This window comes from Rhinolophus sinicus, linkage group LG09, assembly GCF_036562045.2.
Source record: "Rhinolophus sinicus isolate RSC01 linkage group LG09, ASM3656204v1, whole genome shotgun sequence".
Classification (NCBI taxonomy): Eukaryota; Metazoa; Chordata; class Mammalia; order Chiroptera; family Rhinolophidae; genus Rhinolophus; species Rhinolophus sinicus.
Genome location: NC_133758.1, coordinates 76,299,258 through 76,322,598, shown reverse-complemented (window position 1 = coordinate 76,322,598; position 23,341 = coordinate 76,299,258). Strand labels below are relative to the sequence as shown.

The following is a 23,341-nucleotide window of genomic DNA, read 5'->3' as shown; positions in this document are numbered from 1 at the left end:
TGATTTTGGAATACATACAATACAGAATGTGTTTCCCAGTGTTGATGCAAATCATACATTAGATATGCCACAATAGTTTTCTAATTTTGTAGTGGTCCAAAGATGGAGTGAGAGCCTACTGGCTAGCTATGTGCGAAGCTCCAATGTTTACACTGCAAATAGACTTAAAATATCATTGCTGAAACCAAATAATTGTTGGGGGGAAGGGGAAAGGAAACTAGCAGGAAGAAAGGAAAGAAGAAATCATGAAAATATCATCATCAGATACTAATTATATATCTGTAATAACCTTGGAATTATACTCTGCATTGACTAGTTTCTTATCTTCTGTAACAGGGGTGTCCAAACTTTTTTCAACCTTTTTTTACCAAGGGCCATATGCGGTAAAATACACATACAGCCGGGCCACTCACTCGAGGTGAAGTATTGCCTCACCTGGTTTATTTAAGTCAACTAAATATATTTTTGGAATTTGCTGTGGGCCAATTAAAAATAGATTGCGGGCCGCAGTTGGCCCACGGGCCGCAGTTTGGACCCCCCTGTTCTATAATGTAGTCTCCATGAGGACAGACATATTTGTCTTTTATTCAGTGATATGTGCTGAGTAGAAATTGCTCAATAGATATTTGAATAAAGAAATGAATAGGTGAATAAATTTTGTATCTCCTTTGGCTATGACACTTGTCAGAAAGAATAAGCAATTTAACTAAAATGAAACTCAGTGACCCCAGGAGTTTGTAATTTAAAGTGGTTAATGTGGGTGCAGATCTCATATAATATTTTATAGGAAAAAAAGTCAATGATAGAGTAGAGGTAAAGAATTATGCTTTTAATTATATTTTCTTCTTTTGTCTTGTCTGGCTGCATGGTTATAAGGTGATGTGGTATCATTTAAAGCTATAGAAAAAAGCAAGTGAGAAAAATAAATATATATAAAACAGCAGAATTGACTTTGACGATAGGGGAGATAGTTGAGTGGGTAGATGCATATTTATAGAGGAATTTCCTTCCATCAAGAAGGGGATAAAACTGAGTGAAAGTTTCCTTGCAGTCTAGCTCACCTTTAGTCATGCATGGTACTTGTATAAGTAACAATTGCTTGATTATGTTTTGGGATTCATAAATTGAAAAGAAAAATACAGATATATATCTATATAGATATATATCTATATATCTATATATGGGCAGAGAAGAGAGAGAGAGAGAGAGAGAGAGTTTATTTTATGAAATGCTTCAAATGAGCAGAAAAGCAAAGATAAAAATATAACAAATATATAAGTACTCAACATCCGTGTTGAAAGCAAAAGTAATAAACATCCAAGTACCTCCCGTCCATATTTAACAAATATGTTAATTTTACTTTTTGATTCAGATTTTTAAACAGAAATATAACATATCAGAGTTGAAAATCTCTTGTAACTTTCTCCAAACAAACATTTGCTTTTCATGAGATTGCAATGAGCTTTGTTATTACTGGTGCATGAGCTTAAATAATTTGAATGTGCTTTTTTAAAAATTTCAAAGCCATTTTAATGATTAAGAAAAATATTCAGTATAATTTTTTTCATTAAAAATGTTTAACATTGTAAATTGTCAAATGACAAAGAAATTTTTGCAAGTCTAAGAATTATTATTTCAATTTCTTCTCAAAAGGAAATCATTTGGCAATAAAGGGTATGTTGTTTGCCAGTCTAACACTTCACAGTTTTGTACTGTGGAAATTTCTGGTAGCTATGTTCTGTATATTTACTTTCTCATGTAGAATTCTGTACAAAGAACTTCAGTGCTAAACTGGTAACATTGGTTACTTTAGGTGAAGAAGATGGATAATGTAGGATTTGTCATTCTAAATTACTTTGGTAATATTTAAAATTTTGTGTAGTGAGCATACGTTATTTTGGAATTTAAAAAGGTAACAATCATAAATACTTTTAAATTGTCTTCTAATGTATAGTATTTCTTTTAACATCTCCTTTTCACAATCGATGTGATAGGAAAAGAACAGATGCACTTGTAGCAATACATGTATATATGATGTATATCTCACATCCATACATATCTCACTAGTCAAATAAGTATATTGCTTATTTATATTGCTCTTTTTAATATATTCATAAAAATTTTAAGGAAATAATGCGTTCTCTGCTAGATTGTGCGATTTGTGATAATTTGAGGGGATGCCATTATTTTTTCTATATTTTCTTAACAGAGAATGTTCTCTTTTCAACCCAGCATGGTTAACAATTTTTGTTTTCACACATTTGATTATGTCGCCTTAGAGGGAGAAGTAATGCTCTGCTAATTTAAGAAATTAGCAATATGTTAATAATTTGACAAGCCTACTCTGGCTTGTATAACTGAAAACTGTTTATGAGCCATCAGTAGAGAAAATGCCTAACAAAACTGATTTATGGAATCTAATATATTTTATAACTCATGTTTTTATTTATGAAATAAATACCTGGTTTTCTGTTTCTGGGAGTAACCAAACCTGGAGTAAATCAAAGGCAAAAAATAACAAAATTAACTTTAGAAAAAATACACAACTCTATGTGGATTTTTACCTTTTATTTTCCTTAAAGTGTAGAGTGCTTAAGTCTCTGAGGTTCATTAATTATATTTTAATGTAATTAACATTTTAATATTTTAACAAATTAAAATGATCTATATTTTCTTTTGCATGATGAGAGACATAATTTCAAAAGGTACCATGCATTTCAAAACTGTTTCTGTGTTTTTATATTGTGATTACATCAGTGACCACTGTTTTGTATTATTTCTAGATAAAAGAGTGGCTCTGTTTAAACTGTCAGATGCAGAGAGCTCTAGGAGGTGATCTGGCCCCAATTCCATCATCACCCCAGCCGAAACCGAAGACTGCCCCAGTTATTCCTACATCAGCAGTGAGCAAACCATCCCCAGAGTCAATGCAGATTTCTCCAAAGAAGGATACTGCACCCAAACAGGATATCTCAAAGGCTCCTGAGTCTAAAAAGCCCCCACCACTCGTGAAACAACCAACCATTCATGGTTCGTCCCCGGTCACGGCCAAGCAACCTCCTGTGGCAGAGTCCTCATCCAAGCCAGCCCCTCCCAAAGAACCTTCTGTCCCATCTGAGCAGGCCAAGGTCCCCATGGCTGATGACAAACCAAAGCAGCCCAAGACAGTAAAGCCAGCAACAGACATTGTGTTTTCATCACCAATTGCAACAAAACCTGATAATTCAAGCTCCAAAGTACAGTCACAGGATCAAGAGAAAACAACTGCTCCTCTAAAAACAGACTCTGCCAAACCCTCACAAAGTTTTCCACCAATAGGAGAAAAGGTCACCCCATTCGATTCTAAAGTCATACCTCGACCTGCATCAGATTCGAAAATTATTTCACATCCTGGGCCTAGGATGGAGAGCAAAGGTCAAAAACAAGTTGATCCTGTTCAAAAGAGGGAAGAACCCAAGAAAGCACTCACCAAAATGAGTCCTAAACCAGATGCCAAACCAATGCCAAAAGGGTCACCAACACCTCCGGGTCTGCGACCTACCACTGGCCAAACTGCACCCCCATCTCAACAGCCACCAAAGCCTCAGGAGCAGTCGAGACGTTTCAGTCTGAATCTGGGAAGTATTACTGATGCCCCTAAATCACAGCCTACCACTCCTCAAGAATCTGTGACTGGGAAACTCTTTGGGTTTGGAGCATCGATCTTCAGCCAGGCATCAAATCTAATCTCCACAGCAGGCCAGCCTGGATCTCATTCACAGATTGGGCCAGGGGCCCCAACCAAACAAGTCCCTCCTCCTTCACAGCCACCTTCGTCTCAGGGGCCACCCAAGTCTATGGGTCAGGTACTGCCAGCACCTGCAAAGGTGATCCCTGTGAAAAAGGAAACAAAAGCTCCAGTAGCTGAGAAATTAGAGCCCAAAGCTGAACAAGTTCCAACAACAAAAAGAACAGAAACAGAAAAGAAGCCCCTGCCTGTTAAGGAGAGCAAACTGCCAATAGCTGAGCCTCAAAAAGCTGCCCTTCCCGACAAGCTGGAGAAAACCCCCGAACCACAGTCAGCCTGTCCTCTCTGCAAAACTGAACTCAACATAGGTTCTAAGGATCCTCCTAACTTCAACACTTGCACTGAATGCAAGAATCAAGTATGTAATCTCTGTGGATTTAATCCTACACCACACTTGACTGAGGTAAGCAATGTTTATATTACACATGGATGTGAGTTGATCGTATATATTCTGAAATATTTTGGTAGCCAAATTTCTGAGCAACAAATACATTTTAGTAAAGAAAGCAAACTGATGTTGATATCTTAGAAGAAATTTCCATTACTTATTATAGGCTTTCTTATTAAAAGTTCATAGAATTTATATTTTGGGGGGTTAATGCATCAGAAGTGAGACTATGAAAGAAGCTGACAACTTAAAATAACAATTATCTCAATCCTTTATGAATTAACCACATATAGCTTTGGAGGACTATCTGTTTTTCACTTATAAACATCAACTAAGAGTTGTCATTTACTGTTTTACTGTTTCCCATATCTCTAATCCTTCTAGTCTCTTTAATACATAAAAAAGTTTGATTGGTTGCAGATTTATAAACAACATTTACAAAAATTAAGAACTTTGTGATGGGAATAATATTGTCAACTAGAAAATATTGGTTCAAGTATATTATGTCTACTCTTTTTATAGTTCTGTATAGTTATTATGTGGCATAAATATAATAGAACACTTTATTAAGAATTGTGGAAGGAAAAAAATATATATGAATTTTACTAACTAATGTCAAGGATATTTTTTTGTTTTTACCAAATGACAAGAATACTTTTTCCAGAAACTAATGACCAAAAAGCAGATAGCAAATTTCTACCTAGTATAGTTATAAAATAATGAATCTATGAGACTTAGTAATGTGTTAGGGCTATTAGAATTTTGGGTGTTGGGAGACCGATGGGTTAAATGATTGCCCCTATCTTAGATAAGTAACAACAGTGTTTTAATAAACATTTTGGGATTAATTTTAAATAATTGTTCATTGTTTTTATACAAATCAAAATTTCTTAAGAACTCTTTTATTTCATGTTCCTTGATTTTGTAGAACTCTTTTATTTCATGTTCCTTGATTTCATTGGAATGGAACAATTGAAGAGATTTTTTAGCAACTATACAACTATACAAAAGAAGCTTTAGCGATTCTTGGTGTTGTTTTCGAGTTAATTTTTGTTTTATAAAGAATAAGCTGTGTGTGTGTGTGTGTGTGTGTGTGTGTGTGTGCGTGTATTTATTTTTGAAACGTATTAGGTTGCTTTGATATAATTAACACCATATGAAAGTATTATCCCTACAGAATTCAGCAGATTTTTATTCTCTTTAACTGTGATGAATAATGTTAACTAAGATCCATTGTAAAAGTAGATAAAATTTGGTTTCTTTCAGTATGTCACGAGTGGTAACAACTATAATTATTAATTACAATAATATTTTTATAAGAGTTGTTTTTGGTTGTGTATTCATGAAGAGGGCAGTTTTGGTTTTCCCACTCAACAGGTCTTCAAAAAAGTGTCATCTTGTTCAAAGTTCTTTTTGTTGTAACGTTGATGAGAAAAAAATAAGATTGATTCCTGGCCAGGGCCACTGTCTATGTGGAGTTTACGTAGGTTCTCCCCATGTCTGTGTGGGTTTTCTTGGGCGACTCCGGTTTCCTTCCACATCCCAAAGATGTGTACATGAAGAGAACTGGTTTGTCTGAATTACCCCAGCCTGAGTGAGTGTGGGTAGGTGTGGGTGTCCCCTGCCATGGAAGGGCGTCCTCTCCAGGGTGGGTTTCCACTTGGTGCTCTGAGCTGTCGGGAGAGGCTCCGGCTACCCATGACCCTGAAGTGGAATAAGAGGGTTGGAAAATAATCATTTTACTCATTTTTATTACTCTTTTGTTAATGTATGTGTAGCTCACATTTATTTCAGTGTTTAATATTAGAAGTATTTTGGGCCTTCATTTAGAAGTTCGATGATATTTTTGTGACCAGAAATATGCCACAGGAACGTAACTCTTGTTTATATTAATTAGCCTATGCTAAAATCAGTTTTGTTGTATTTCGTTTTGCTTGAAGTTGCAATATCCAGGAACCTAGCAACAACATTCTGGATTTAGTGCAAAATTGTATTAATTTCATAGATTTAAAAAATTGTACCATTTAATGAGGAGTCTTACGGTATCAACACCGCACAGTTCATCTAAATAGTTATAAAACTACACCATAAAAACTAAATTAAATGTCTGTGTTTATGTATTTTAGGTACATTAAAAAGTGTCTTTACTGCAGAGAGAGAACTGTTATGCCTTATATATACGTATGTGCATACATATGTAAGTGTATACATTTAGGCCATCATGATTGTTAGAATTTTGTGTGTTTGGAGCTATTAAATGAGAACTCTGGTTAGAGATAAACCTTTCACAAAAAAGTTTGATTTTCTGTGTGTTGGTAAATTATATTTTAGAGGTGGTAATTTGGAAAGGAGATTTCTTGAATAAAGCGGAGAATTATCTAGGGCATGTGTGGAATTTCAGTAGTTTGAAAATGCAAAGGGTTTAGGTGAAGTCCAATTTTAAATGCTTTAGATGAAGTCGTTTTAAGCATGATCGGTGGTAGTTAGACGATCTGGCGTTGTTCATATTATTTTGCTTTGCAGTAATTTATTTGAATTTGGAAGATCATGTTTCAGAGGAGAAAAAAAATTATGTAACAGAAGCAGTGGATTAGTGTTCTTGGCTTAATTTGACTATGCTAACACAAAAGTAGTTTTCAGTTCTATAACCTCTTCACGCCCTCTGGCCTCTAGTCCCTAGGAAAAGTGCATTAGCTGACCTGGAATCAGTGAAGATTAGTTGAATTAATCCATGTTCAAATATATATCTATATATATTTACCTAAGGGACTTTAGAGGGCTGAAAGAGGGGTTAGTTGAAGAGAAACACGCATTGTGTTTGCGTGTGTGTACGCACGCATGCATGTGTGTGCATACATATACACATATGTCGAGGAAATTGTAAATATGTTATATAAACTTAACTCATGGTGCTATCCCACTGTTCACGATACTAATCTGTTTTCATTTTGAGTGGTTAAGAAAGCATCTCCTCCTTGATTCTTATTTTATTTCTATATTCTGTTTCTTCATTCTGCTTCTGATATTTTTCGTGTGATCCAGTATTTTCTGCTGGGCTGGTACTATACTTTCATTGTAGTTTTAGAAAGTACATCCTGAAAATACTCAGAATTTATGCCTGCAAGGTAAAGGGATATTATTCCTCAAGAAAGGATTCAACTATTTTCACTTATTTTTCTAATAAAACACATATAACTCTATTATAAGCCTCTGTTTCTACTGTGCTAATCTGTGAGACAGGACTTCTTTTTCTGCTGAGACCACTCTGCGGGCACCTTTTTCTGTTCTGTTCCTCTGGTGGTGAGAAGAGCTGGTCCTAGTTTGTCATGGGTTAGGGAGCTACAAACAGTATTCCTCCTGCCCCACCCTTTAATCAAACTTACCTGTCTCTAAGGTTGTTTTCTGTATTATACTCACCATCCCCCTCAGTATCTGAGGGATGCCCTGGGCTGCGTGCTGGGCCCTGGGGTGTAGCCAAGACTCCGCCTAAGCCTTAAGGTTTAACGTTTGATTCCCAGTTTTTATAAATGGTACTATAACCCATTAACCTCTGCTAGCAGGGAACAATTTTTTTTAGGATTTAATTTCTGCCAACTCAGGAAATAATCTTATCTTGGAAGGAGTTTTAAAAGTAGTTTTAAGGCTTTCTGAAAAAGCTAGTCTTGCAGAATTTGGAAGCATGCTGAGCAAAACAGCCTAAATTGGCAATCAATTTACCTAGTGAATTTTAGTCATTTTGGTTCAGTTCAAATGTGAAAAGGAGAGAATTCATAGTGGGTAGTTATTTTATTGTTTATACTACCCTCTTCAAAGGTAACTTTTTACTATGAAAATAACACTTAAAAATATGTTTCCTCATGTTTCAGGAAGTCCTAAGAGTCATACTTTTGCTTCCTTAATAATATAATTATGCATGGCCTAAATGATGTAGGAATAATTAGCATATATTAGTCAACAAATAGGCCTTTTGAGCCAAATAAGAAACAATGGTGTAACTGAGATTTCCTTCAGATATTTACTTTAGCGAGGGTGGCTTCTGTATTCTCTATGAGATACACAAAGATGGCCTAGTGGGGATGTGCTGGGTTTCTTAATCTGGCAAACACATAATATCTTGCCTTTACTTTAAAGACCGTTATTTAAGACTTTAAAATCATATGTGTGTTACTAAAAAGCATTTAAGTACACACACACACACACACACACACACACACGAGAAATTAAAGACTGAAAGAATGATAAAACAATAAGGCCAAAAGAATTCTACCAATAATCAGTTTCAAAATAATTACATATAATGGAGGGTACATTATGAGTAAAAACTTCTGGCATGCATGGCAAAGGGACAAATCTGATGGCGTTTTTTTACTGATATAAGAAAGTTGACAAGTTTATCTATAGAAACAAAATTTTTGTTATTAATTATTAAGAGAAATTTGGTGTTACCTTTTTATTAAGTGATAGTTGGAAAAATCCAGATACAGATTTAATATAGAAATATTTTTTTTGAACAAATTTGAACAAAAATTAACTTGTTCATTAGTCTTTTTGTTCATTTTTACATAATTAATGTTCTACTCTGGTAGTTTTGTATCCCAATATCAACACACAATTATATACCATTTTTCGACATAATTAAACACTTCTTAAATATTATATAAAATGATTAAATATTACTCAGTTCTAATATTACTCAGTTCTATGGATGTATGTTATGTCATACACATTATCTACATCTTAGGGATTTAGGTTGTTTTAATTTTTTTATTTTAAGTAAGATGAATATTTTTGTATATAAATATTTGTACTTTTAACTGTTTCCCAAGGAAAGCTTACTAGTATTAGGCTTACAAAATTAAAGGAGAAGGACCCTGAAGTATCAAATTCTCTTCGGAGATGTGATAGCAATTGACTTGACCACCACTAGTGTGTGTGATTGCTTTCTCATGGCAGCATCTCCAAACTTAAATAATACCATTTAAAATGGTGTTTGTTAATTTGGAACTCTGAAAGTGCTATAATATTGTTCGTTTGATTTGTATTTCTTTGATTACCATTATTTTATCTAGATATTAAATAGAAATAGATCAATCTAATTATGATCCAGATAAAACAATGTGTAGACATTGTGGAATAAGGTAAGCTGACATCAATCGTATTGCTACTTTACTATTTTTTTAACAGGATTAGTATTTGATTAGGCCTATGTGCAAGGGATTGTACCACACATTGCACTCACAACAACCCTGTGGGGTAGGTTTTACAGATATTTTAGTGATCAGGAGAATGAGGACCAGAGAAGCGCAGTTTTCAAGCCACAGAGGTATGATTCAGACGCTGGCCCAGTGTGCTCTCCTGTACTGTGATTAAGTAACCAGGGACCGAGTGACAAATGTCACTCATTCTGGGCTCTCTTACCTATAAATTGTGTCAGTTGGTAATTAACAGGACTTTCATACCAACACATTTACTAACATGTACATCAAAACCAGGTAACATCTGGGGCCCACAGAATAATGGTAACTGTGGTACACTGTTGAACTTAGAAGAAAGGGCAAATTGAGAGGTTTAGAAGGACAGAGGTCAGCATCATTGCACCAATTTTCTTTCCAGATAAGTCCACCAATTGGTCAGCATTTATAGGTGAGAGCATATGGCTAAATAATGAAATGATGTCCCTGCCTTCATATATAATGAGTGCAAGGGCATATAACATACTTGCTCTAGCTGCAAGAAATACTGTTATTTTCCTGCCAATGCATGCAAAAACTTCACTTCATGAAAATGATAAACATCTAACTGTTCCATTGGCTGTAGTGGTGGTGGTTAATGTTTGCATCTACCAACAGTTTTGTATAGCCACCCTTGTTAAATTCCCAGGAGTGGAATTGCAGGACCGTTGGTATATTGTAAATGGTTCTCCATAGCAGCTGTATCAATTTATATTCTGACCAACTGCATACATAACTAACAAATGTGGCTTAATGAATACTGTGGCTAGCTCAAATTAAGATTACCTTAAATGTAACAAAACACATTGGATTTCAAAATTTTAGTATGAAAAAATGTTAAAATCTCACTAATAATTTTATTTGATTATTATTATTTAAGGCTTTTCTTCCTTAAATATTGCTGTTACTACTATATATATGTGTGTGTGTGTGTGTATATATATATGGTGTGTGTGAGGTGAAGGTCTGATTTTTTATATTCAAAATGTGTAGCCGCTTGCCTCCACATCATTTACTAAGTAATTCATCCTTTTCACTCTGATTTTTAGTGCCATCTTTATCATGTACTAATTTTCCATTAAAATAGTTTACTTTTCTAGATTTTCATTTGTACTGTTACATGTCTAGTTTACTGTGTCAGTACCTTACTATTTTTTATTCTAGTTTTAATATTTAAAGATATTAAATATCCATGAAAACTTTAGCAAAAGAGTCTAGCAGTAGGATATTGCTCATCCTAGGATTTGACTTTACCCTACTTATATACTAATAAATTAACTTATTACTGTCTGATAGATGACAATAGTAGACATGAGATTCCTGGTTCATAGGCAAATAACTTTATTACTCACACCACAGAAGGCAGCACGATCATTAGCATATTTGCCTTGATTTCTTTCTTTTTTTTAAGATTTTATTGGGGAAGGGGAACAGGACTTTATTGGGGAACAGTGTGTACTTCCAGGCCTTTTTTCCAAGTCAAGTTGTTGCCCTTTCAGTCTTAGTTGTGGAGGGCGCAGCTCAGCTCCAGGTCCAGTTGCCTTCTAGTTGCAGGGGGCACAGCCCACCATCCCTTGCGGGAGTCGAACCGGCAACCTTGTGGTTGAGAGGACACACTCCAACCAACTGAGCCATCCGGGAGCTCAGCGGCAGCTCAGCTCAAGGTGTGGTGTTCAATCTTAGTTGCAGGGGGTGGAGTCCACCATCCCTTGGGGGACTTGAACCGGCAACCTTGTGGTTGAGAGCCCACTGGCCCATGTGGGAATCGAACTGGCAGCCTTCGGAGTTAGGAGCATGGAGCTCCAAACACCTGAGCCACCGGGCCAGTCCCTTGCCTCAATTTCTTTGTCCCCCACTCTCATGGGAGTCATGTGATATGGGCCTAGATTGATGCTACATACACAGTGGGTTAGAGTCACAGGTGCGGAACACCGAGCTTGTGGAATCCACTTCTTCATAGCAAGCAGTTAGCTTGTCTGCCCTTTGTCCCATGGGAGACGTTTCCTCATCTCTTAGGGTTGTGCTCTGCACACAGAAGCCTGAGAAATGGACAAGGTGGAGAGCAGCCAGGGCCTGGCATTGTTGGCATACCCTATGAGCCATTCAGGGGCAGGAAACAACCCACTGAGGATTGTCTTTCCCAAGAGGTATTTATAATCTAGTGGATTTTAAGTTTAAAATAGTATGAACTCCTTTTTCAAATGATGTTACTTATAGAGACTAAATATAAAAAACAAATAAAAGTGAAAGTGTGCTGGTTGAGGCCAACTTCTACCACTTGACTGAGGCCTGGAAGCTGCCTCTTCCTCTTGGGCCTGCCTCTGATTCAACTCCATGAAACTGCCAGGAAGAAGGACTACCCATTAAACGTCCTACTTTAAAAATGAAGAAAATTCTCAGGAAATTGAAATGATTATGCTTAAGGTTAGGACCAGATAGTGGTTGCTACAGACTAAATAAAAATACCCTTTTCATTAAGTTTGTTACCTACCTCCCAGTTTAAAAATTCCTTTCTTTCCTGAAATTCTGTGAACAAAAGAAACAAGAGGTATATCTATGACACAAACAACTTAGTTTTAAATTCAAACAAGCATTGTTGCAGCAGAAAATGCGTGCTCCATAATTTAGTATATGTTAACATTTTCTTGCCCTATTATAATGTGGGTTACGTAATTCCTCATATTAATATAATGTTAATATGATTTGACAGTAAATTCAGTGGCATTTCAATTAGACAGATTTCTGTGCATGACTCTGGAATTACTATTTCATTAAATTATAGAAATGTACCTAATCAGGTGGCAAAAATAATGTTTTGGATCTAAGTATGACAGTCTATACTACTGATAATGTAATTTACATGGTTGTTTTATACAACCTATTATAGAGCTTTCATATTGTAGGAGGAAAAATTAACAATAGATATTTATATAAGTAATTGAAATGATATGGTTTGCTTAAATATTTCTCAACGTTGGAAAGTTATATGTATATATATGAGTGCATGTATACATATATGTGTTTGTATGCACTTATGTATATATGTGTATTTTAGATCTAAAAATATAAATTTTCCTGGGAAGAAGTTAGGACTTAAAACACCACAAGGTTTAATTTGGGGGGATAACACAAACAATTTTGTATATTGACACATTGAACTGTAACTTACATCTGCCTTGTGAATTTTAAAAATGCATAGTGTTAAGTGGAATTATAATAAGCAGAGGAAATCGAAGTGTCTTACACATGGAATTAATCATTGGAATAAAAATAACTTCAAATGTCTATGTGTGGAATACCTAAACTTGGACACTTTTTGTTCTATTTTGTATTTTTTAAATTTTATGTGTAAACATGTTTATGGACAGTTAGATGTGAGGAGACTTACCATTTTAACTTACAAATTTGGGAAGCCACAAAGATAAGGGATGTTCATTTAAAGTGTTTTCAGTTGTTTGTTTTTTTGAATACTATAATTAGACTGTTTTAACAACTAATAAAGATCATAAGTACATTATGATTGTGAGGTTATCCTAATTGTTTTTAAATCCTGTAATTAAATTTGTATTCACTAAGATTAACTTTTAAGCATGTCAGAGTAATAATTATACATTTTTTCACCTAGTTTCAGTTTATCTCACTATTTCATAACTTTATAAATAGAATGATTTTTTTTTAACATGCCACGCATTGTCACTACTCTTATCATCTCAAAGTATCATCACAAGCAGTTTTCTTTTGTACCTGCTAAAAATAGAACCTCTCCAACTGCCACACTTCCAAAGGGAAGCTAATTAAAGCACTCAGTAAACAACATACCTTTTCATTGAATGAATTGTCTGCGGGAATGCCTGCTAATTTCTTTTGGTATTTACTGTGCTTTCTTGAAACTCTCTGGACTTCTGACATATATTATGTGTCATATATTTGTTCTTTCATTCTTGTCTAATTCATCAACATACTGCAATGCGTGAGTAATTACTGGAAAAATAACTACTATTTACTTTTTAAAAAACTCACATTCATACAGAAGTAGTTACGTATGTATTATCTAAGTACACAAAACTCTTAAACGACTTAATGTCAGCTGAGCAATGCAGAACCAAAAATTGAATGTTTCGCGACTTTTGTAAAAGAATCATCCTTTAGGTAAAAACCTTGCTCCCATATCAGTATTCTAAACCACCTAGAGTCAATTTTGTCATGGCATTAATTGTAATGTTTTATAAAGACATATGCAAATTGAATATCCAACACAATAGGATAAAATACCTCTCTGAAAAATCTAGAATAGGTTATTTTGTTTTGGTCTTCAAAATGTTTTTTTTTAATTGAAGTGTAGTACCATAAGATGCTACACTACAAACATGTTCCTTGGTTCAGAAAATTTGCAAATGCTTCATATTTAATCTCTCAAGAGATATGAATTGCATACATTGGTATTATGAGAAGCCTTTTAATATAGGACTTTATTTAAAGAAATATGTAAAAATTTATTTTACCACATAATCTATTTATATGGCAGAACTAGTATTCTGGAAGACATATTGCTCAAGAAACAGTATTTTAAATGTTAAATACATTTACATTAATACCTTCATTTTCTTATTCCTAGAATTCTTTCTTTTGCCTCCAGAGTCATAAATTACAGTGTCTAGGGAAATATTCCATTAAAATGTACCACACACTCTTCATATTCAACATGCGCCATATTAGAATCATCATTTTCTCCCCATGTTCCTCTATGTGTTGCCTGTTACACTGAAAAGCATCACAAACCCTGAGTCATTCCCGACTTCTTCTCTTTCATCCCCCAGCAGCAATGGCTTTTAACTATTGACCAGACCGCCTGCCAAAGGTACCTTTGTTCTCATCTCCTTCTTATTGACACTCTGAGAACTTTGTTCCTATGTATCATCTCTGCCACTGCAGTAGACACAGAAAACTTTATTTGGGGAAACTCAATTTCTCAAAATTCATTCTCCAAAGAGTTTCTTATTCTTTGTGCAGTCTCCTTGTTGATCTTGTTCTCCTGAATCCTTAATCTTTTCTCGTGTAGGACTGTAGTCAGTGCCATGAGCAGAGTCTATACTTCCACTGCTCCATGCCTTTGCATGTGCCCCAGTGCTCTCCATGTGCCTGTATCTTATCTCCTATTCAGTCTTTGAGATTCATCTCCAATATCATTTCCCCTCGATCTCCTACTTCATATCATATGCTACCTTCAGCCCTCTTATATAGTAGTATTGCAATGTTCTGTTTATTTGTGTGATCTCACCAGAATGTGACCCCTGGTGCACTGTCAGTACTGTCACGATGCCAGCACACGGTGGTAGGTAGTCCATACATGTTTATACAGTGGAGGAAAACCAGGATTTAGGAAAATGGCATGCAGAATGAGATATATGCTATATGTTAATAGCACTATATGGCAGTTCAAAATAGTTTGAAATGTACTTAGTTCTATATTAGCTGGAAGGATTTTTAAAGCCCTCCTAAAAAAACCTTACATACTAATGTGTATCTCTTTGCATATATTCTTAAAATGCGGGAAGATTAGAAAGAAGATAAAGGTTTTGTGCTTTTTTTTTTTACATGACAAAATAACAACCTTTTGTTTTGAAATCATTTATTTTAAATGTAACCTCAATGAGGACAACCTAGACCATGCTATTACTATTTCATACTATAACCTGCCACCCACCTCCCAAAATGCAGTTTTCTTACTCTGCTCTTTTTTTCTTTTCTCCATAGCACTTATTACTTTTCACATGATATTTAATTAATTTATTATGATTTTGTTTCTTTTTTAATTATCTCTCTACCTCACCAGAACACAAGTTCCATGAGTGCCAGGGGCTTGGCATACTATGAACTCTCAGAAAATCCAAGTACTTGGCATATAGTAGGCTCACAAAATCTCGGTAGAATGAACTAATTCTATATACTTATTACAGATGTAGTATCTGAATAGGGCAAAATAGAATATTGAATCAGAATGCAAAGAGCTCTACCTCATATATGGTTAGATGCGAATATTTTTAACAACCTTCCTACCTCACCGTTTCCCAGTATGCCTTGTTTCAAAAGGTGAAAAGAAGACACACATACCACATATATTGACAACTTTTTTCCAAATAAATTTTCTTTATAATATTGGGTCCATATAGGATAATGTGTCTTCTGTTCCCGCTGTGGGTTAAATGAAGGAAACTAAGTTTTAAGGAAAAGAGACAATGGTTTTGGTGATAGAGAGGCAGCATAGCAGGATTGACACCTATGCCACCTCTTAGTGGCTTGGTTTCTTCACCTATAAAATGATAAGAGGACATACCTCATGGGGCTGTTTTTAATATTAGAAGCATGAAGAGATGTTAAGAGCAGTTCATGGCACTTGGTAAAGTTCAATAAATATTAGTTTTGCTAGCTATAATTGCCAGATCTAGAAGGCACATGGTATCAAGATACACCTATGACTACACAGACAAAATAAAAATGATGCTTTTGTAAGTAAAATTTTACTTCTAAGAAGAATTAAACTGCTTAATAAAATTTGTTTTGATGTTTAATGGCTAATGTGGACCTTTATTCTAGGCTTGCGATATTACTTCAAATTGTTTTATGTAATATGGTAAAAAGTAAGCAGCGAGTACTAAATTGAAAACACATGCACTGCTGGGTTCTGTTATTTGCCATGTCAACAGCACTTCTATTTTTACTTATTTAATGAGCTTTTCTCAATTATTGTAGCATATTAATATGGATGCTTTATTTACATATGAAAAGAAGCAAAGTTATCTGTAAGGTTTTATTGGGAGAAGTTTTATCATGGATTTTCTTAAAATGAGTATACTTGGAAGGCCTTAGAAAATTGCTGACAAGTGATTACCAACAAGAATATGTTGACATGAGAAATGCTCACTGACGCATATGGCTAAATGGCCCAATTTATGTCAGCTGTGGTCTGAGATTTATTTTCTTTCCTGACATTTAAATAACTTGTTCATACATTTCTAATTCTAAAAAAAGAACTAAATAAAGGTCTTATATCATCCTGACTTTTTGCTAAATGAAGTCCAGTACCAGCATTGTTATAATAATTTATCCTCATACTTAAAAAGCAAGCATGTATTGACTAATTAAAATACTCTGTCATCCTCATGGAAATTGTAAATATACTTTTTGACAGATAGAATGTTACTTAAGTTATACCAAAATAAACACTCATATTATTTGAGTTTTAAAAATGATGTTATTTTCTCTTGTTTTAAAAAGTTATGTAACATTTAAAGGAAACCTAAATATAGAATCCAGTTTAAAACTGGTATCACTCTAAATTTATGTTGTGTAGTAGAAACTGATTTTTTTTTCTGCAATGATATTAGTTTTCTTTTGCTATTTAACAAGTTGACACAAATTTAGCAGCTTAAAACAATACCCACTTATTATCTCACAGTTGTATAGCTCAGAAGTCTGATATGACATGATTGGGTTTTCACATCACAGTGTTAACAAGATTGAAATCAGGATATCACTGGGGCTGTGTTCCTATCTGGGAGCTCTGTGGAAGAATCTGCTTCCAAGTTTATTCAGGTTGTTGGCAGAATTTAGTTCTTTGTGGTTGGAGAGCTGAGGTCTCTTTCCTTGTTGGCTGTTAGCCAGGGACTGCTGTTCTTAGAGGCTATTGGCGTTTTTTTGTCTATTGTCTCCCCTATCTTGAAAGCCAGTAACAAAAAAATTTCCCTAATGCGGAATCTATCTCACACTTTAAATGTCTGATGTAAGGATCTAGGCTCTTTTCTAAGATTTACCAGATTGGATTGAGCTTGACAGGATAGCATCACTTTTGCTTTATTCAGAAGTCAACTGATTAGTAACCTAATTGTGCAGCGATACCCCATGATATTTATAGTTTCTGACCACACTAAAGGGGTGGGAATTAAATAAGGTGTGTATACCAGAGGGCAGAAATCTTGGGGCTAAGGGATACATCTTGGAATTCTGCATACCACAGCAGCAAGTTATCACATTTATTAAAGCAAAAAACTTTTGTAAAGGAGGGAACACCTATTTAATTGATTTTGTCACAGGGCATGCATACATAAATGTAACTGAATACTTAATTGACACGTGGATGTAAAGCAGAATTAATTTATCTCAAATCTTAAGCAAGAAGGAGAGTTAATTAGAGCAGTACCTGAAGTGATCTTTGTGGTGTCATCATCATCTCTCCTTTAAGACCTTCCACATAATAATAGTAATGCACCATTCTCTTTATTTGTGATAATAATGAGAGGGCTTTATGAATTTATAATGTCTGACCTTATTTTTAATCTTATAATTAATTTATTAAATGAACCAGATTGTATTGGAAATTGAAGTGTAAGATTTCCTCTAGTGGAGGAGATTGACAGGGGTTAGCAATTGACTCCATGGTTTTTATTCTGGGATCCTGGGGCAGCAGTTGTAAAATCAAGTAAATTTGGAGCAGTGTTCAATTACTGGAATGTTAGTGTTCAGAGGGAAGTTAGATTATTCAATCCTAGATCTCTGGGAATATTTCAGGGACCACCATTTTGTTTTGGACATCATCAGAAGAGAAATGATGTCAAAGCCATGCAATTAGATTATAATATCAAAGTAAAGGACATTGAAAGCAAATATAGAGGCCTGAGAGCTAGGAAAGACCAAATTTTGCGGGGGAAGGAGGAAGAATATAGCATATTGATGATCAGAGAGAAAGGACTAAAGGGGGGCATTTTGGAAAGACATGAAAAAGAGATTTTTAAGGAAAACAAGTGATTAAGTGCCAACAATATGGTGATAAAATTGATCTCCTAATGACTTTATTATAAATTGTCACAAAACTTAAAAACTAAATGTCACATTCAGAGCCAAAGAGCACATATGTTCTTGTATCTTGTTAATGTTTCAAGAGTTTTACCAAACAAATGCTTTAACAGAAAAAAGGTCCTATGCTTATTGTACTGTTTCCTTAAGTCATAAAAAGAAACCTACAAACAAAACTCTAAATATCTACAAGGTCTGACAATTAAGTTTGCGAATTTGTTATAACAATGTTGCTGAACTTGTTGATATCAGAGGGATTATTCATTATGAATTTGTACCAGCTGGACAAACAGTTAACCAAGTTTATTGTTTGGAAGTGCTGAAAAAACTGTGTGAAAAAGTTAGACGACCTGAACTTTTTGTCAGCAATTCATGGCTCTTGCTTCGTGACAATGCACCAGCTCACATGGCACTCACTGTCTGTGAGGGAGTTTTAGCCAGTAACAAATAACTGTATTGGAATACCCTCCCTACTCACCTGATCTGGACCCCAATGACTTTTTTCTTTACTGAAGATAAAGGAAATATTGAAGGGAAGACATGTTGATGACATTTAGGACATCAAGGGTAATACGACGACAACTCTGATGACCATTCCAGGAAGAGTTCCAAAATTGCTTTGAATGGTGGGCTAGGTGCTGACATCAGTGCACAGCTTCCGAAGGGGGAGTACTTCAAAGGTGACCATAGTGATACTCAGCAATGAGGTATGTAGCACTTTGTCTAGGATGAGTTTGTGAACTTAATTTTCAGTCCTCGTACGTTTCCAGAAATAGAAATGGTTACATAAAGAAAACATGGCACACTGTAGTTTATATAATCTAATGTTAAGCACCTATTTGAGTGCCATGTTCCAAACACCAAATATGCAAAGCCACATAAGGGTGCATTATTGTTGTTCTTAGGAGATGCTGAGCACAGAGAAATGGCTAAGTTCCCACTGCAGTGTAAGTTGCAGAATAGGAAATTTAACCCAGTCTGGCTCCAAATTTATTAATCTTAATTCATCTGCAAGATTGCCTTTCAAAGTATAATGGAATGTCTTAAAACTATTGAAATCATAACTGACTGCAATTTGGAAAAATGATATATTTATGATGTAATATTACTTAAAATGTGTTTTTGCTATTGTAATAATTTATAAGGGCTGGAAAGACCATTCTGAGGCGAAAATAGATGGATTAGAATGATAGATTTATATTCATTTTTATTTAATTTTTTTTGTACTTTAACCTTTTTTGAAGTACATGGAAATGAGAGGCTGTCTATAACATCATACTGTGGACTCATCATCCAGAATGTGAACAATATAATGTTAACATCAGAGGAGTAGCATATGTATAGGTGGCTAAAACATCATTGAAATAACAGTCATTGGAGCTGATGCATGTTATTTATTGTGAAACCAGGCAGCTGGAAAGATGAACTATATTAACACCAGGGCCACAGAAGATAAAGTGGAAAAGGGGCTGTAAGTTTGGTTTAAATCTTTTGGGAAGGCGTTGAAGATCTATGCAAATGAGATTCATACACTGGTGAGATAACTAAACAGTAGAGATTTCAAAAGAGGAGAGTAGTTTGTTAGAGGGTAAACAGTAGTTAGTAGCAATAGAGAGCAGGAAATGTGCTATTCCCCTCACTCTGTCACACTCCCAGTCAGGTGTTCTTTGGGAATCAGTCTAAGAAAAAAGTATAATTAAACTGGCCGTTGAAAAGAAGGATAGAGGGAAAAGCTGTAGAATTTTAACAGGGATTGCTTGAAACACTTTGAAAGTCTGATAGAATTGCAGATACCCTCTTTAGTAAACCTGGCAAGGTACAGGTTAAGGTTTGATGTGAATTTGAAAGTTGGAGCATCTACTTAGACCTGTGATTATTATTTATAGACACAAGCAAAGGAGGAGGCTGAAAACAAGAGGACAGAGGCATGAAACAGGTCCAGAGAATACCAAGTCCAAACTTTCAAAGTAGTAATATCAGTTATATTAGATTCATTACAAGTAGCCATACATATTTCTAGGTCCAGTGTATTTTGCAGACATAACCTTAACTCAGATAAGAATTGATGAAGGAAGTTGATTGATACAATGATGATGTATATTGATTAATTCTCCACAGTAAAAAAATTGAGGAGGAAGAATATGTTTTACATAAAAACAACATAACTCATGAAGAATATTGAGTGTTCATTTCTTCTGTCTTTAATGATTAGGAATTGAGGATAGAGTTCAGTCTCAGATTAATGTACTTGCGTTAGGCATTTATAAAATATTTTGTATCTAATTTGTTTAGTATTACTTTTTAAAGATAAATTTTGGGTATAAATTTTTTTTTACTTTTTGACAGGATATACAGTGGGAAAATGCACATTTAAAATGGTAGTTTCAGGTTAGACTTTCTTGAGAAGGTATTTCCATTTATCTGGTACATACCTAATTATGGTAAATAGGTGGATATATAGGCAGATAACTAGTTAGGCAGTTAGATGCTTAGATAGATAGATGCTATATGCTAGGATAACAGTTGTCATATGTGGTATGAAAAATGGCCAAGTGAATATAGACTTAGAATCCAGTATACAAACCAGAGCAAAGAAAAAGAAAAGCCACCATTTACCCAACTAATCATGATTTTTGCTTCTTTTTTCCTGAAGTCAGTGAATTTTTAGAGATTTTTTTCTCTTGTGCTCTCTTGCATACACACATACATGCACATACAAATTATTTATTTGACTTTATTTAAATTGTTACTTTATCTATCTTGGTTTATCAGTGGCCACAACTGTTGTGCCAAAAAATATCTTAAGCTATTATAATTTGAAACTTCATATATAATATATCTGTAACATATCTGGTGTATAATTTATAGATAGTTTTGTTTATTTGTGAGTTTATTAATATGTACCAAGGAATATGTTTTCTAATGAAGTCAGCTGAATACATCTATGTATTTTAAAACTCCGAGTACCAACTTAAAGTTATTTTAAAGATGACTTAGTATTTACTTTGTAATAGATACTTTGGTCATGCTTCATTTATAATTTGTTATATTTAAATCTCAGCTAAGGCCTATGTAAAGCAAATGTTATTGTGTTTTGTACATTTGACAAATGACAAAAGGGTAAACTTAGGTGATATGGATTGGCGTTCATCTTCATTGAATATTCAATTTTGTTCTTCACAACACTTAACTCCAGCAAGTGCTAAATGGAATTCATCCAGGCATGACAGTGGTGACGTGAAAATGCTGATGCCTGGATGTTCCCTTCCTCTTACGTTGAGGGTAAGACAGGGTAAATCATAGGTGCAGAGGTGCCTGGATGAGAATAATGCAGCTTCTTTAGTAATTTTGATTAATATCCATATCCACTTGCAATTAATAGCTAATAAATTTCTTTTTAGTATTGCTTGTAATATTGTTTAAAAAAACCAAGTGGGTAAGAAATATATTTTTTTGTTTTCAGTGTTAGCAACTATGTATGTGATCATATACCAGGTTAGTGACGTTTTTGAAAAGAGAAAGGTACTTCCAAAGACAACAAAGATTAAGAACCTGTAAAATAATCTTCGGTAACTCTTTGGTGTAGTTTTTGGCTAGCATAACTATAGCAGTTCATATTCACCAGGATGGGATCTGAATCCTAAAAGAACACTGACTTAGATTGAATAAAATACAATCAGTCTACAATTGATATTAGATGTTCTTTCTTCACTTCATTGTGTACAGAATTACTACATAGTAAGGCAGCAGATGGCTACACAGATATATGATGATTAGTAGAAAGAAAAAAACACATTGACAAAGATGAAGAGAGCTTAAATCGATGCGTATATTGGCTGCTCTTTTTCTTCTTTTGAAATGCAATGAGTGTGTATTTGATTCATGCCTTCAAAGTATTGAGATATATTTGCTAACTTTCTATATAGTGCTGCAAGTATGAAAGCAGCTGGTAAAATCCTTATTTTTAAGTGAGTCTAGAAAGCTGGGTTAGAGTGATCAATCACACTATTAATAAGGGAATTGTTTGCTGTGTTAGATCATCATGGTAAACAAAGTTAAATAATTTTTTCTTGTTATGGAGAATACTCAGAATTTTGAATGTGAGTAATCTGCATGAAGGACCTCCAATAAAGGGATGTTCATACTTTTATCAGACTTATTTTCATGAATGTATTTGGGGATTTGTGTGTGTTATTTGACACATACTTCTGGAAATGTTGACCTAATTAAATTTGTTACAGTCTATTAAAAATGAATAATCATGAGCATTAAAGCATACCTATATTTTTTCTTCTCTACTTAGATATTTTATGGTTTCATATAAAATCAATTACAATTTTAAACACTTTGGAATATTTTAGGAAAAAAAGGAATGACATAGCATCTAGCTGTCCTCACAAAACTCATAACCCAGTAAAACAGGAAAACCTATAAAATGGCTAATAAAATTTAGACAGTGGTGATTACTATAGTAAAAGTACATAAATGTGGTCTTAATAATATAGGAAAAGGAAGGATTTGATTAGCAAATCAAAGTATTCTCTTCGCTAAGGTGGAATTGACTTGTCCTTGAAGGGGTCATGACTATTGTGATGGACATTTGCTGTATTGTTTTGGTTTTTCACAGTCTGAGCATAATTCTAGTTTAAGATGATGTTCATTGAGTAATTTTGGTAGGAACCACAACCTCGCAGATGGGAAAGGACAGATGCTTCTACTTCATCCTCCATGCAAACTAAGGCTGGTCTAATGGGCTCTCTCTCAAGGGACTTTATAGCTTGAGAAATGCTACAATGTGACAGCGTAGACTTCACATTTGCCCTTGTGGTGGAAGTCAGCCACTGCAGTCAACAGAGTGTGGTGACAGCAATGCCAGCCCTGCATTCTCACCTGGCTGCTTCTAATCTTGAATTTCACTCTGGTTCCGGTTCTCCAGTTTCCTAGTTTCCTCTCTATTTTCAGACTGTTTCTGCGATTTCCTGCTGATTTTGAGAACTATATCACCTTCCACGAGAATTCCTCTTTCTGCTTGTTGGTCAGAATTAGGTTTTTATTACTTGCAAGCCGGCACCCTACTAATTCAGC

The 23,341-nt window shown here is 34.7% G+C and overlaps 1 protein-coding gene across 1 annotated transcript in view; it reads left to right on the top strand.

The window, feature by feature from the left end:
* PCLO (piccolo presynaptic cytomatrix protein) overlaps positions 1-23,341 on the top strand; it is a 373,138-nt gene that overhangs the window by 23,249 nt on the left and 326,548 nt on the right. The window contains exon 3 of the mRNA XM_074339748.1: positions 2,784-4,190. Within this exon, the coding sequence (XP_074195849.1) occupies positions 2,784-4,190 (1,407 nt within the window). The remainder of the gene's footprint in view (positions 1-2,783; positions 4,191-23,341) is intronic.